Source organism: Hylobates moloch, unplaced genomic scaffold, assembly GCF_009828535.3.
Source record: "Hylobates moloch isolate HMO894 unplaced genomic scaffold, HMol_V3 SCAFFOLD_1, whole genome shotgun sequence".
NCBI lineage: Eukaryota > Metazoa > Chordata > Mammalia > Primates > Hylobatidae > Hylobates > Hylobates moloch.
Genome location: NW_026652276.1, coordinates 1,073,029 through 1,085,749, shown reverse-complemented (window position 1 = coordinate 1,085,749; position 12,721 = coordinate 1,073,029). Strand labels below are relative to the sequence as shown.

At 61.4% G+C, this 12,721-nt stretch overlaps 1 protein-coding gene across 1 annotated transcript; it reads left to right on the top strand.

The window, feature by feature from the left end:
* The first annotated feature begins 1,169 nt into the window (after positions 1-1,169).
* Positions 1,170-11,220, top strand: AGXT (alanine--glyoxylate aminotransferase). The gene is made up of 11 exons (XM_032753281.2): positions 1,170-1,370; positions 1,583-1,775; positions 3,059-3,123; positions 3,737-3,837; positions 5,251-5,321; positions 6,259-6,343; positions 7,392-7,487; positions 8,218-8,287; positions 9,767-9,862; positions 10,252-10,380; positions 10,944-11,220. Exons 1-11 carry the CDS (start codon positions 1,206-1,208, stop codon positions 11,049-11,051), a joined length of 1,179 nt encoding a protein of 392 aa, XP_032609172.2. The 5' UTR covers positions 1,170-1,205; the 3' UTR covers positions 11,052-11,220.
* Positions 11,221-12,721: the final 1,501 nt, after the last annotated feature.

Below are 12,721 nucleotides of genomic sequence, written 5' to 3'. Positions count from 1 at the left end.
CGAAACTCACTGTACAACCCCTGCCTTGTGTGTGTCTGTATACCATGCAGGTTTGCTTGCCAAATTGAGCCTGTAAACCAAAAAGTACCTGAAACAGGTCTCAATTAATTTAGAAAGTTTTTGTTTCCAAGGCTAAGGATGCACCCGCAGTACAGCCTCAGGAGGGAGGACATCCTTGCCAAGCTCAAGGGTGCACCCCTGACCACAAGTGCCCAAGGTGGTGGGGGCACAGCTTGCTTTTATACATTTTAGGGAGACATGAGGCATCGATCAATACATGGGAAATTTACAATGGTTCCATCTGGAAGGGTGGGACAACTTGAATTGGGGGGCTTCCAGGTCATAGGTAGATTTAAACATATTTTGATTGGCAACTGATTGAAGAGTTATTTTCTGCAGAAAGGAGTGTCTGGGTTATGAAATAGGGGTTGTGGAGAGCAGACGATGCCTCCAGGTAGCGGGCTTTAGAGAGAAAATAGATGGTAAATGCTTCCTATCAGACTTAAGGTCTATGTTGATGTTAATGCTGGGGGGTTTGATGTGGCATGGCCTGAACGTCTTCTGGGTTAAAGTTTAGAGTGCCCTGGCAGACAGGGAAGCCCACTCAGATGGTTGGTGGGGGGCCTTCGATTTTTAGTTTTGGTTTACAAGCCTTGCCATCAGCTGCGCCAGGGTCAGCAAACCACAGTCCATGGGCCCAATCTGGCCTGCCACCTGCTTTTTGTAAGTGTTTTATAGGAACACGCCCACACCTCTGGCAGCTGCTTTGCAAGCACACAGCAGGGTTGAGTGGTTTCAACATAGACCACAGGGCCTGCCAAGCCTCAGCGATCTGTGCTCCGACCCTTTAAGGAACACTTCTCTCACCCCTGAGCTAAGCAGGATCAGAGGGGCTGGACGTGCAGGACTCAGAGTGGGAGCGAGGAGGGCTGGGGTGAGGACAGCTTTGTCACACTATGTTTTTCTGTCACTCAGCCCTGGGGGCTCCCTCTGCCTGAGGGCTTAGTCCCCTGCTGCCTGGCCCTGACCCGCAGGACAAGCACAGATAAGGCTCAGGGAACAAAAGCAAAAGGCAGGGCTGCCACAGAAGCCCATCCACCAATCCTCACCTCTCACCTCTGTGTCCGCCCTGCCGGGAAATGTTCCAGGGTCTGGCCAAGGCCAGTGCAGCCCCAGGTCCTCGAGCGGCAGGTTGGGTGCGGACCATGGCCTCTCACAAGCTGCTGGTACCCCCGCCCAAGGCCCTGCTCAAGCCCCTCTCCATCCCCAACCGGCTCCTAATGGGGCCCGGTCCCTCCAACCTGGCTCCTCGCACCATGGCAGCCGGGGGGCTGCAGATGATCGGGCCCATGAACAAGGATATGTACCAGGTAGGAGTGGGGGTCACTCGGGGGCCTTGGTCTCACCCGTGTTCCCACCTGCAGATCATGGACGAGGGGAGGGGTCACCGCTTCCTCACTCAGGGGGCCTGGGTCTCACCCCTGTACCCACCCACAGATCGTGGACGAGGGAAGGGGGTCGCTGCCTCCTTACTTGGGGAGGCGGGGAGCCTGGGTCTCACCCTATACCCACCCGCACGCAGATCATGGATGAGATCAAGGAAGGCATCCAGTACGTGTTCCAGACCAGGAACCCACTCACACTGGTCATCTCTGGCTCGGGACACTGTGCCCTGGAGGCCGCCCTGGTCAATGTGCTGGAGCCTGGGGACTCCTTCCTGGTTGGGGCCAATGGCATTTGGGGGCAGCGAGCCGTGGACATCGGGGAGCGCATGGGTAAGGGAGAGGGCCAGGTGGGGATGGCTCTGGATCCATCTTTCAAGGCCTCCCTGGCCTCCCTCTGTTTGAAGCTGGCAGCCCCCATTCCGGGGTGAGCACTTACCCACCTTGTGGCCCTGTGCGCACGAACCTCCTGCCAGCCCGCTGCCTCCTCCAGGCAGTGTCAGGGCACTCATGGGGCCTGACTCTGATAGGGCTGGGAGCAGCACAGGTGCCCCGATCCCCCCAGTCTCCTTGAGCTGTTTCTGGAGCGTGTGGGGGACAGAACTACAGGGAAACCTCTGGTCCCAGCACACACTCCTGAGAGCCCCAGCCGAGGTCCAGGGCCCCAGGCACCAGCTCTGCTCTGTGACAGGGTGGGGTTTCAGAAGCTGAAGCCTCCCCTCAAATCTCAGCAGCCTTCCTTCTGGAATCTTGATGTGATCCACAAACTACGGAGGAATGGGCAGAGTATTCGCCTCCAGAGTACACTTTTCTGGGAGAGAGACAGGAGCAGGAGTGTGCCCTGGGTTTAATGACTGATTGTGGCATTGAGGGACATCAGCTCGGTCAGCTCCACAATGGCCATGCTGGCTAATACACAACCATGACAGCCAAGAGGGTCCCAACCCCAAGTCCACAAACTTTTCAAGGGGACGCAGGGTCGGCAGAGGCCAGGACCCCAAGTGGACATCAGGGCACGCAGGCTCAGATGCCTGTGGTATATGGCCTTCCTTGTCCCCATTCTGTCCCCTCGGCCGCAGGTTCTTCCCCTCCCACAACCTGGCCCTGAACAGCACACAGGATAGGGCAGAGAGAGGGAGGGGATGAGGGCCTGATTCCTGGAGTCCCCAGCTCCGACAGAGGGCAAGGCTGCTGCCTCATTTGGCCCTCATCCTTCAGTCTCATCCATCACACCTGTGGTGTGCCAGCCCTGGACCAGGTACACTCCTTGTGCCAGTCCTGGGCCAGGTGCAGCCCCGACCCCCGGGAGCTCACTCCCTGCTTGGGAAGGCACTGGTCAGTGTGGCCTGGGAAAGGGCATCTGAGCTGAGCTCTGTCAAGAGCGCCCCAGGAGCGTTGGCTCCAACAGCCGGGGGGTCAAGAAGGCCCTGGCTCTACACACAGAGAGGCTGCCATTGGGCAGAGTCCACCCTCCTCTTCAGGCAGGCAGCCAGGGTGCCACGGTGGGTGGGGTCCAGCCCTCACAGGGCCCCCCTGCTCAGCAGGGCCATGGGTGCCCAACAATGGCTTCTGCAGCGTGTGCGGGACACTCACGGCCCACTCTGTCCTACACCCAGGAGCCCGAGTGCACCCGATGACCAAGGACCCTGGAGGCCATTACACACTGCAGGAGGTGGAGGAGGTAGGGGACCCAGGGTGGGGGTCAGGGCCGGGAGGAGGTGGGGGGGGATCATGCTGGCTCAGGGGCCGCCTGGAAGCCGGGAGGCTGGTAGCTGGCCCTCAGCCCATCCTGGCATCTGTGAGGCCACAGGGGAGGGTTCCATTACCTGGGAATGGTGGGAAGACTGGTAGGGAGGCTTCTGTCTGGCAGGAAACTGAGTCAGGAGCCTGGTCCTGTGGGCAGGGCCGGAGGGGCTAGAGGCAGGAGGCTGAGTTGGGGTCCAGGATGCAGAACATGTCCCTGACACTCAGGATACCCTACCCTGTGGGCTGAAGTCAACCTCAGCCTACCCGGAGGGTGGGGACTCAGTCCATCTAGCAACAGCCCTCACAGGCCAGGCAACAGGCTGGGGACACCCTTCCTCCATCTCTGCACAAAAGTCCTGTTCTTGGAAAAGCCCCTCCTCCTCCCAGAGCGGAGACGCCCCAGCCCTCCTCCCACGCACGCCATCAGGGAGGGGTTGAGGCAGGCCCAGCCCCTGCTACCCGGAGCTGCACCGCCCCGGGAGGGTTTGTGGTGGGGTCCTGGCCCCTGCACCTCTGAGCTCCACCTGCAGCCATCCCTGCTTCCCCAGGGCCTGGCCCGGCACAAGCCGGTGCTGCTGTTCTTAACCCATGGGGAGTCATCCACCGGCGTGCTGCAGCCCCTCGACGGCTTCGGGGAACTCTGCCACAGGTGAGCCTGGCCCCAGGGCGGTGGGCTGGAGCACAGCTCAGAGCCAGGCTGTGGGGAGGGGTGGGCACTGGCCCCTCTGGTCCCTCTGCCCCTGGTCCCCACCCCGGCCTCTGTCACATGGTGTGGGGTGCAGGCACCTCCCAGGTCCTCTTTGCTTTGGGCTGAGTCTAAAGACAACCCCAGGTCTGGGGCAGGCTCAGGTGCTCCCTGGCCGAGCGCCCCCATAGTGCCCACTGACCTCTGTCCATGGCTGAAGAGGGCTTGGTGCAGACCTCCATATCTTACCAGGGCCTGTCCCCAGCTCACCCCGAGATTGCCAGGACACTGAAGCTGCCTGATGCCCTCCACTTCCCTCCTCCAGCCTCCCTCACCCCCGCATGGGGGTGCACAGGGCAGGGCCTTGAATGGAGTCGGATGGGATTCCTGAGAAATGGTGACAGGGCCCCTTGGGACCCAGCAGTCCTGTCTGCAGGTCTGAGCACAGGACAGAGGAGAGAAACTCCACGGCCAGGGAGGGTCCTTCTGACAGGGCCCCCAGCCCAGACAGCTGGCTGCATGGCCCGTGGCCATGAATAAAGCTCACAAACATAACCTGGCCGGCTTCAGCAACACCCAGGCCGTCCCCACCTGCGACCAGCACGAGACACTTTCTGTGTCTTTTTTTTCTTTGCAAGAAAACGTGGAGGTGGAGGAGGGTGAGTTTATGAACACAGAGGTGGAGGAGGGTGAGAGTTCGCGAACACGGAGGTGGAGGAGGGTGAGAGTTCGCGAACACGGAGGTGGAGGAGGGTGAGAGTTCGCGAACACGGAGGTGGAGGAAGGTGAGCGTTCGCATGAGAGTTCGTGAACACGGAGGTGGAGGAGGGTGAGAGTTCGTGAACACGGAGGTGGAGGAGGGTGAGAGTTCGTGAACATGGAGGTGGAGGAGGGTGAGAATTTGTGGCACTGCTGCTTGGGCTGTTCTGGGACTGTCCCCTCCGGCCTGAATTCTGGCCAGCGGCTGGGCCAAGCAGCTGCTGGCAGAGGGAGGCCCAGCCTGGTGCCACCCTGGTCCCTGGGGTCCACACAGGCCCTCAGGCGCCCGCTGTCCCTGGGCAACCACATACTGCCCGGCTGACCCTCTTCAGCACCGCTGCGGGACCCTGCAGCTGAGTCTCACCAGGGCCGTGATGCTCCCTCACTCCCCCAGCTCCCTCTGTTCCAATGCTCAGGGCTGGGAAAGGAAGAGCCACAGGTCCTGACGGATCCTGACAGGCAGGAGAAGGCAACTGGCCAACTCCTGGGGTGCAGGTGGGAGGTACCCCCCTTTCCTTGCCAGCCTGAGGCTCAGAAACCCCATCCAGCCTGGGGCCCAAGCCCTCCAGCGGCCCCTGCCTCACCTGCTGCCCTCCGTTCCGTCCCCCACCTCTCCAGGTACAAGTGCCTGCTCCTGGTGGATTCGGTGGTGTCCCTGGGTGGGACCCCCCTTTACATGGACCAGCAAGGTAAGGGTGTGCTCTGAGGGCCCTGCCCAGCCCAAGCAGCCTTGGGGCTCTGCGTGCAGGAAGCCCTGCTGGAAGCGCGCGTCCGGCAGCCGCCGCTGCGGATTCAGCCCCGTCTCCACCCGGCCCAGGGAAACGCTCACTCCTTACTGGGGCAAGAGCGGCTCCATGAACTACCTGGCACCCCAGTGCTTCCACTGAGCTTTCAGATCCAGGCATAGGGGCTGGCAGGAGGGACAGCTCCTGGTGGGGGACATTTGAGACGCCCCAGAGCAGTAGTAGAAGCGGTGGGAAGAGGAAGGGCCAGGGCTCCAGTCAATCAGGCGTAGGGGGCCCCACTGCCCAATCCCCCAGAGGCTCAGTTTCACATCTGCCCTGCGCCCTGCCAGGCAGCCCATAGCCGTGAGCACCACTGTCAGGGTCACCTTGCAGGCAACCTGAGCCAGGCCGGCCGAGGGGCCAAGGATCCTCCTGTGCCCATCCGCTTACGGGGGAGAGCCTGCACCCTGCACCCACTGTCATCCACTGCGGTGCCTGCCTACCCACCCCATGGGAGCCTGTCTGTTTCTGCAGAGCCCCTCCTGATTTGGGAGTTCTCAGGCAGGAAGGGAGGGATTTCTGGGCTGATCCTCAAACTACTACTGAAAGCAGGGACCTGGGGAAGGCCCCAGGGACATGGTGCCTGGGGTGGCAGGGCTGTCCCTGGGGACCAGCACAGCGGAGGGAGAAGCTGCGCTAAAACGCTCAGGCCTGAGGTCATGGCTGCCACGCAGCAGCGCCCAGATTTGAACCTAGGACTCCCTTCCACACCTCCCCTCCCATCGTGTATGGATTCTTGGTGGGGTCGTAGCCCACCAGCCCATCAGCTAGGCAGGCATCCCGCTGGACTGGCCGGCCCTGAGGTGGGGCTCACCCACCCGAGCAAACCACCCACCTACAGGCATCGACATCCTGTACTCGGGCTCCCAGAAGGCCCTGAACGCCCCTCCAGGGACCTCGCTCATCTCCTTCAGTGACAAGGCCAAGTGAGTGACCCACAGACCCTCGCCTCTGTGCAGGGCTGGGCTTGCAGGGAGCTCAGGTGGCCTGAGGCGGGAGGGGCGGGAGCCAGGCGGGAAGGGCTCTCCAGTCTCCTCCAAGCACCTGGCGCTCTCCTGCCCACCCTCTGGGAGGCCAAAGGCACTTCATTCACAGGGAGTGGGGAGGCCGGGCGAGGGGAGGGCCACGGGCGTGCGCAGGGTGCAGAGTCCGCCGCTCTGGAAGTTCCCAGCTTCACACCAAGGAGTGGCCGGGAAAGGACTGAGGGCCTGGGGCCCAGCGCCCCGACCAGCCTCTGCCCTGGCTCAGCTTCCAGGGGCTGCCCCAAGGGACAACGTGGGCCACACACAGTGCCCCCTGCAGTTCCAATCTCACCTCCCGCTCCTGGTGTCCAGATTCTGAGCCAGGCCGGGCAGGGGGTGGGGGAAGGGGGCCAGGCCTCACAGGCGGTTCCCATCCAGCTGCAGCCTGGCAACTGGAGGTGCCGTTCCCCAGAACAGAGAGGACTTCGGGGAGAAGTCAGGAATTCAGTGTTGGACGTGGGAGGTCTGAGATGCCTGCTGGACCACAAGGGAGGGTGAAGGAGGCGGCTGGGTGTGAGTCAGGAGCCTGGGGAGAGGCCAGGGCTGGCCCCTCAATCTGGAGTTGTAGAGACAGACACATTTAAAGTTTCAAGCCTGGCCACTGTCCCCTGGGGCCCGAAAGCAGTCACCTTTGGGTGATGTGAGAAATGAAGTCTGACCCTGTAGGAGGGGCTGGGGGAGAGAAAGGGGCACACAGAGCGGAGGGAGCTGGCCTCGGTGCCCCCGTGGCAGGGTCACACAGGCTGGGCCCAAGGGCCAGCGGGACTGGACAGCTGAAGGACCCACGACCCGCCCGGTCCCACACTGGCCCCAGAGCACAAATGCAGCTGGGGCGGGCCCTCCTGGGGGCCCTACCCTGTCTCACTCCTGTGAAACAGGACAGCCAGCAAGACCGCCCTGGCCTTCAGCCCAAACTGAGGGGCTGGTGCTCAGGCTGCTTCTTCCTCCCCAGAAAGAAGATGTACTCCCGCAAGACGAAGCCCTTCTCCTTCTACCTGGACATCAAGTGGCTGGCCAACTTCTGGGGCTGTGACGACCAGCCCAGGATGTGAGGCCCAGCAGGGACGGGAAGGTGGGGGGCGCTGGGCATGGCTGAGAGGTGGGAGGCTGGCCTCTCACTGCACTCAGGGATTCTCCGAGACCCCCACCTTCATGCCTCAAGAACCCCAACTAGAGCCCCAGAATCCACCTGCATCAGGCAGTCAAATGCCCCACCCTGGGTTCCCCTATTCCTCGATTGGCCCAAGGCTCTGGGCAGGGTCATGGCCCCCACTGCCCCTTCCACAAACACTGTACCCCCCAGAGGTCCCAGCACACCCTCGGGCACTTTGGACCTGGCCCTGCCATATCTCCCCACTCCTGGGCCTCAGCTTACCCCTTCTCAAAAGACGACCTTGGCCATAAACCCAAGGTCCCTTATGTTACACACAGGAACAAGGCGCCAGGAATGGTGCCCTAGCCCAGTGGGTACAGAGGGCCAGTGCCGGCTTCACAGGCACGTTGGGGCTGAGGGGCTCGGCAGGGAGGTAGTGGCGTGTGTGTCTGCTCCTGCAGCCACCCACTGCATCCTGGCTGGGCCCTACACAGAGCCATGCTCTCCCTGGCAGACGAAGCTGCCTTCCTGGTCCAAAGTTCTGAACCCGGACAGGACTCCTACAGAGGGTACCGGCCTGTGGTCAGAGAGCCTGTGCTGTTGGGGCTGGGGCAGACAGAGCTAATGCCCCATCTGCCCCCGACCCTGCCCATGGTGCTGGACCAAGCCCCCTCGTGTCTTCCAGGTACCATCACACGATCCCTGTCATCGGCCTGTACAGCCTGAGAGAGAGCCTGGCCCTCATTGTGGAACAGGTGCGTGGGCTGCACTCCACAGGAGGAGACAGGGCCACTGGCTGGATTGTCGAGGGCGCGGCCTGCAGAGAAGGAACCGTCCCTGGTGCACAGAGAGAAGGGAGCCTGCCAAAGAGAGACCCTCAGTGGGGGTGGGGGAGAGAGGACAGGGCCCCGGGTGCACTGGCTGTGGGCAGGGCCAGGGGGACACAGCCCCAGGGACAGATGCAGCAATGGGGCAGGTGTGGATGCTCCCAACCCTTCCATTGCTGTGTGAAGCAGTAAAGTCCGTGAGGCCCGGTGAGTGGGTGGGCTGGGAGAAGGGGAGGCCAAAGGGGCCAGAGACGTGCCCACAGATAGGTGGGTGTGGATGTAAAGTGAGGGGTTGGCAGTTCCTGCAGGCTTGTCCAGCGCCTATGGCAGGGCAAGAGCTGAGCATGAGCACTTGGGTGTGATCAGGGGTTGATTTGGCCACTGCAACATCCGCACTCTCAGGACACAGGTGGCTGAGAATGGCCTCAGGCCCAGGAGCTCTGCTGGGCCACCTACTTTCATCTGGGTCCTGTGTTCCACAGGGCCCACTGCCAGCCACCAGTCCAGAGTCCAGGAAGGGTCCCCGGGCTGCAGCCAGCTTCCCGTGAGGTTGCAAGGCCGTGCCTGCCACGTTTGTCCTCCTGGGTCCACTCATAAAGCCACTACCTAGGGCTGGGTTAGTGCCAGGGTGCCCCTGTAAGCTAAATGCCACCCGCACCCCCAGGGGAAGGCGAGGGGTCAGGCACTCACACAGGGAAAGGCTCTAGGGTCGTAAAGGTGGGTGGGGGGTGTGAGCTGGGCGGAGAAGGAAGAGAACAGGACCAGACAGCAGAGCACAGTCAAGGGCAGAGGCACAGGGACCTGGCAGAGTGCAGATTGCAGGGGCACATGCACAGGGAAGACGGGCCAGGGCCAGAGTAGAGAGCAGCTGCTGCCCCGGGGGACCCACCAGGGGTGGCCATGGGAACTGGTGGCTGGAGGCCGGGAGGACCCATGACCTGAGGTGATGGCACTGAGGGGCCCAGGGCTGGAGAGACCACCCCTCACCTGCCCAGAGCTGAGGCAGGAGCAGTGCTGGGGAGGAGGCCAGGTCGGGGGAGCTGGCCCTGAGAGGAGAGGGGGCCTGGGAGCCAGCGCCCTAAGCCCTGGCCCTGATCCACCCCAGCCCTGTGTAGCCCAACAGCCCTTCCCCTCCCTGCCCAGCCCCCTCCCCCTGCAAGGCGCTCTCCCCTCTTCTCCCCCAGGGGCCACAGGCAGACCCCCCCTCTGTCTCTCCCAGACCCAGATGTTTCCTCCTGCCCTGGGGTAGTCCCAGGCCCTGCCCCCGGGCAAAGTCAAACTGGGGGCTCCAGGGGCTCCCCTGCACCAAGGCCTGCAGAGTCAGGTTCTTCCTCCTGCACCACAGAGGGCAGGGCTTCCTGCCTACCCCACCCATGCCACTGCCCACCAGCGCCATCTCCCACACAGGGCCTGGAGAACAGCTGGCGCCAGCACCGCGAGGCCGCGGCATATCTGCATGGGCGCCTGCAGGCACTGGGGCTGCAGCTCTTCGTGAAGGACCCAGTAAGGAGGCCCCTGGCAGTGGGCAGCCTTGCACCCATGGGGAAGGATGAGGGGCTCTTGCCCAGCCCCCTCAGGAGGGACACTGGCTCCTGAGAAGGAGGGGGCAGCTGCCCGGTGGTGTGGCCCCGGGGCCCGGGATTAGTCTCCGCAGGAGCCATGAAGTCACAGCTCCCGGCCTCTGATGCCGGATCTCAGGACGGCCTGTGATCTCCCAGTGGGAAGTTGCCCATCCCCTGCCTCCTAAGGGGTGGGGACCCTGCTCTCTCCTGACCCTTTCTCCCCCGGCTCCTGTGGAACCTGAAGCTGGGGCAGATGGCGCCAGCCAAGAGCTGTCACGAAGGTCCGTGCAGGGCCTCTCACCCACACACTGAGCCAGGCCCCTCCTGCAGGCGCTCCGGCTGCCCACAGTCACTGCTGTGGCTGTGCCCGCTGGCTATGACTGGAGAGACATCGTCAGCTACGTCATGGACCACTTCGACATTGAGATCATGGGTGGCCTTGGGCCCTCCACGGGGAAGGTGAGAGGGAGCGCCTCGAGGGCCTTTTGCAGAAACCAAACCCGCCACCCCTCCTTGAGCAGGACTGTGTACCAGGTCCGGGGGAGGCCGGGGTCATCCGAAAGCCCACCCTGCAGAAGCATCCAGAAGGGCCCGCTCTCCAAGGGGGATCCAGTAAAGCGTGTCCTGTCGCCCCTGCTCCCACCCCAGCCCACTGAGGTCACCGGGTGCAGCCTTTATGATTCCACTCAGAACGTCCTTCCTTCCCTCTGAGCAGACCCTGGAACCAGGCCGGAAGCCCCACGCCTGGGCCCGGCTGTGTCTCTGAGTGGCAGTGGGGAGGGACCTTCACCGCACCACCCTGCCCTCCCGTATGGCTGCGGGTGCGGAGGGAGGAGAGCCTGCCCTGGCCTGGGTGTTCGGGGGCCCCCTCTGTGACCTGCACGGGGCTCTCAGCTCCCCTCATGGACACTGGGTGGGTAGTCCTCACTCAGGTGAGCCCATCCTGGCTGTGGCCAGCTGTCGGCCAGGGTCAGGCGGGTCCCAGGCGGGAGACTGACGTCAGCTGGGCCTGTGCCCCCCAGGTGCTGCGGATCGGCCTGCTGGGCTGCAACGCCACCCGCGAGAATGTGGACCGCGTGATAGATGCCCTGAGGGCGGCCCTGCAGCACTGTCCCAAGAAGAAGCTGTGACCTGCCCGCTGGCACACACCTGGCGCTGGCACACACCTGGCCCATGCCCACCCCGAGGGATCAGGAGGATCAGGAGCAAACAGACCCTGCAAGGTCCTCCAGGCCTGGGGACAGGAGAGCCACTGACCCAGCCCGGGAGGCAGAACCAGGCAGCCTCCCTGGCCCCAGGCAGCCCTTTTCCCTCCAGTGGCACCTCCTGGAAACAGTCCACTTGGGCGCAGAACCCAGTGCCTTCCAAATGAGCTGCAGTCCCCAGGCCGTGAGCCTCCCAGGAATGTTTAATAAAGGGCCTGGCCACCCCTCCTCACTGTGTCGCGTGGTCTGTGAAAGAGTCTGACAGGAGAGCATCTCTGCTCCCTGAGCTGCCTGATTGTGGACTTTAGGGGGACACTCCTCGTCCTGCAGCCCACAGGGTAGATCCTCCCCTGGAGGGGGTGCTGTCACCACACTCTAGCCCCAGAAGTCACACCCCCAGATGTCCTCGTGCACCACATCCGGGTGAACCCACACGGCCCACAGGGTTGGTTGGAGACCCCTGTCATGGACAAAGGCACCTGCGTGCTGGAGAGCGCACAGCCAGGACCTGAGCCCATGACACATGGAAGCCTCCAATGGAAGGCCCCCGATGCTCCCATCCAGCCAGTGCCCACCCCTCAACTGCCTGACTTCTGTGACCATAGATCAGCCTGGCATATTTGAATTTATTTATTATTTATTTATTTATTTATTTTGAGATGGAGTTTCACTCTTGTTGCCCAAGCCGGAGTGCAGTGGCACGATCTCAGCTCACTACAACCTCCACCTGCCGGGTTCAAGCGATTCTCCTGCCTCAGCCTCCGGATTAGCTGGGACTACAGGTGTGCACCACCATGCCCAGCTAATTTTTGTATTTTTAGTACAGATGGGGTTTCACCACATCGGCCAGGCTGGTCTCGAACTCCTGACCTCAAGTGATCCACCTGCCTCGGCCTCCCAAAGTGCTGGGATTACAAGCGTGAGCCACCGTGCCCGGCCATAGTTGAATTTCATGGTCAGTGGAACACACGGCAGGTCCTCCACTGTGCCAGCTTCTTTCACTTACTGTTTTTGACACTCACACGTGCCATCGTGGGCGCCGGTGTGTCTTTGTTGCTGAGTGCCGTCCCGTCATTCGGACACATCATGATTTGTTGGTTCATTACCATAGTTGAGCATCAGGGTTATTTCTATTTTGGGGCTGTTATGAATACGGTGGTAGTGAAATTCTTACTCAAGCTTTCACGTGGCCATATATTTTCATTTTTCTTGGATAAATAACTAGGAGTGGAATTGCAGGGTCATACGATAGGCTTAACCTTATATGAGACTGCCACGAAATTCTCCGAAGTGGCTCTTCCATGCTTCATTCCCGCAGCTATGCACAAGCGTCCAGGGTGCTCCACGTCCTCACCCACACTCAGCGTTGTCTTTTTGTGCTAGGGGGTGTAAAATCGTGTCTGATTTGGTTTTAGTTTGCATTTCCCTGATGCCTGTTCATGTTGAGCAACTTCTCATATACTATCGGCCATTTGTAGATCTTCTGAAAAGTGTCAGTTCAAATATTTTGTTCATATTTGGATTTTTATCTTTTTATCGTCAATGTGTGATCATTTTAAAATATATTCTAGATACTATCAGATATGTGTGGTATG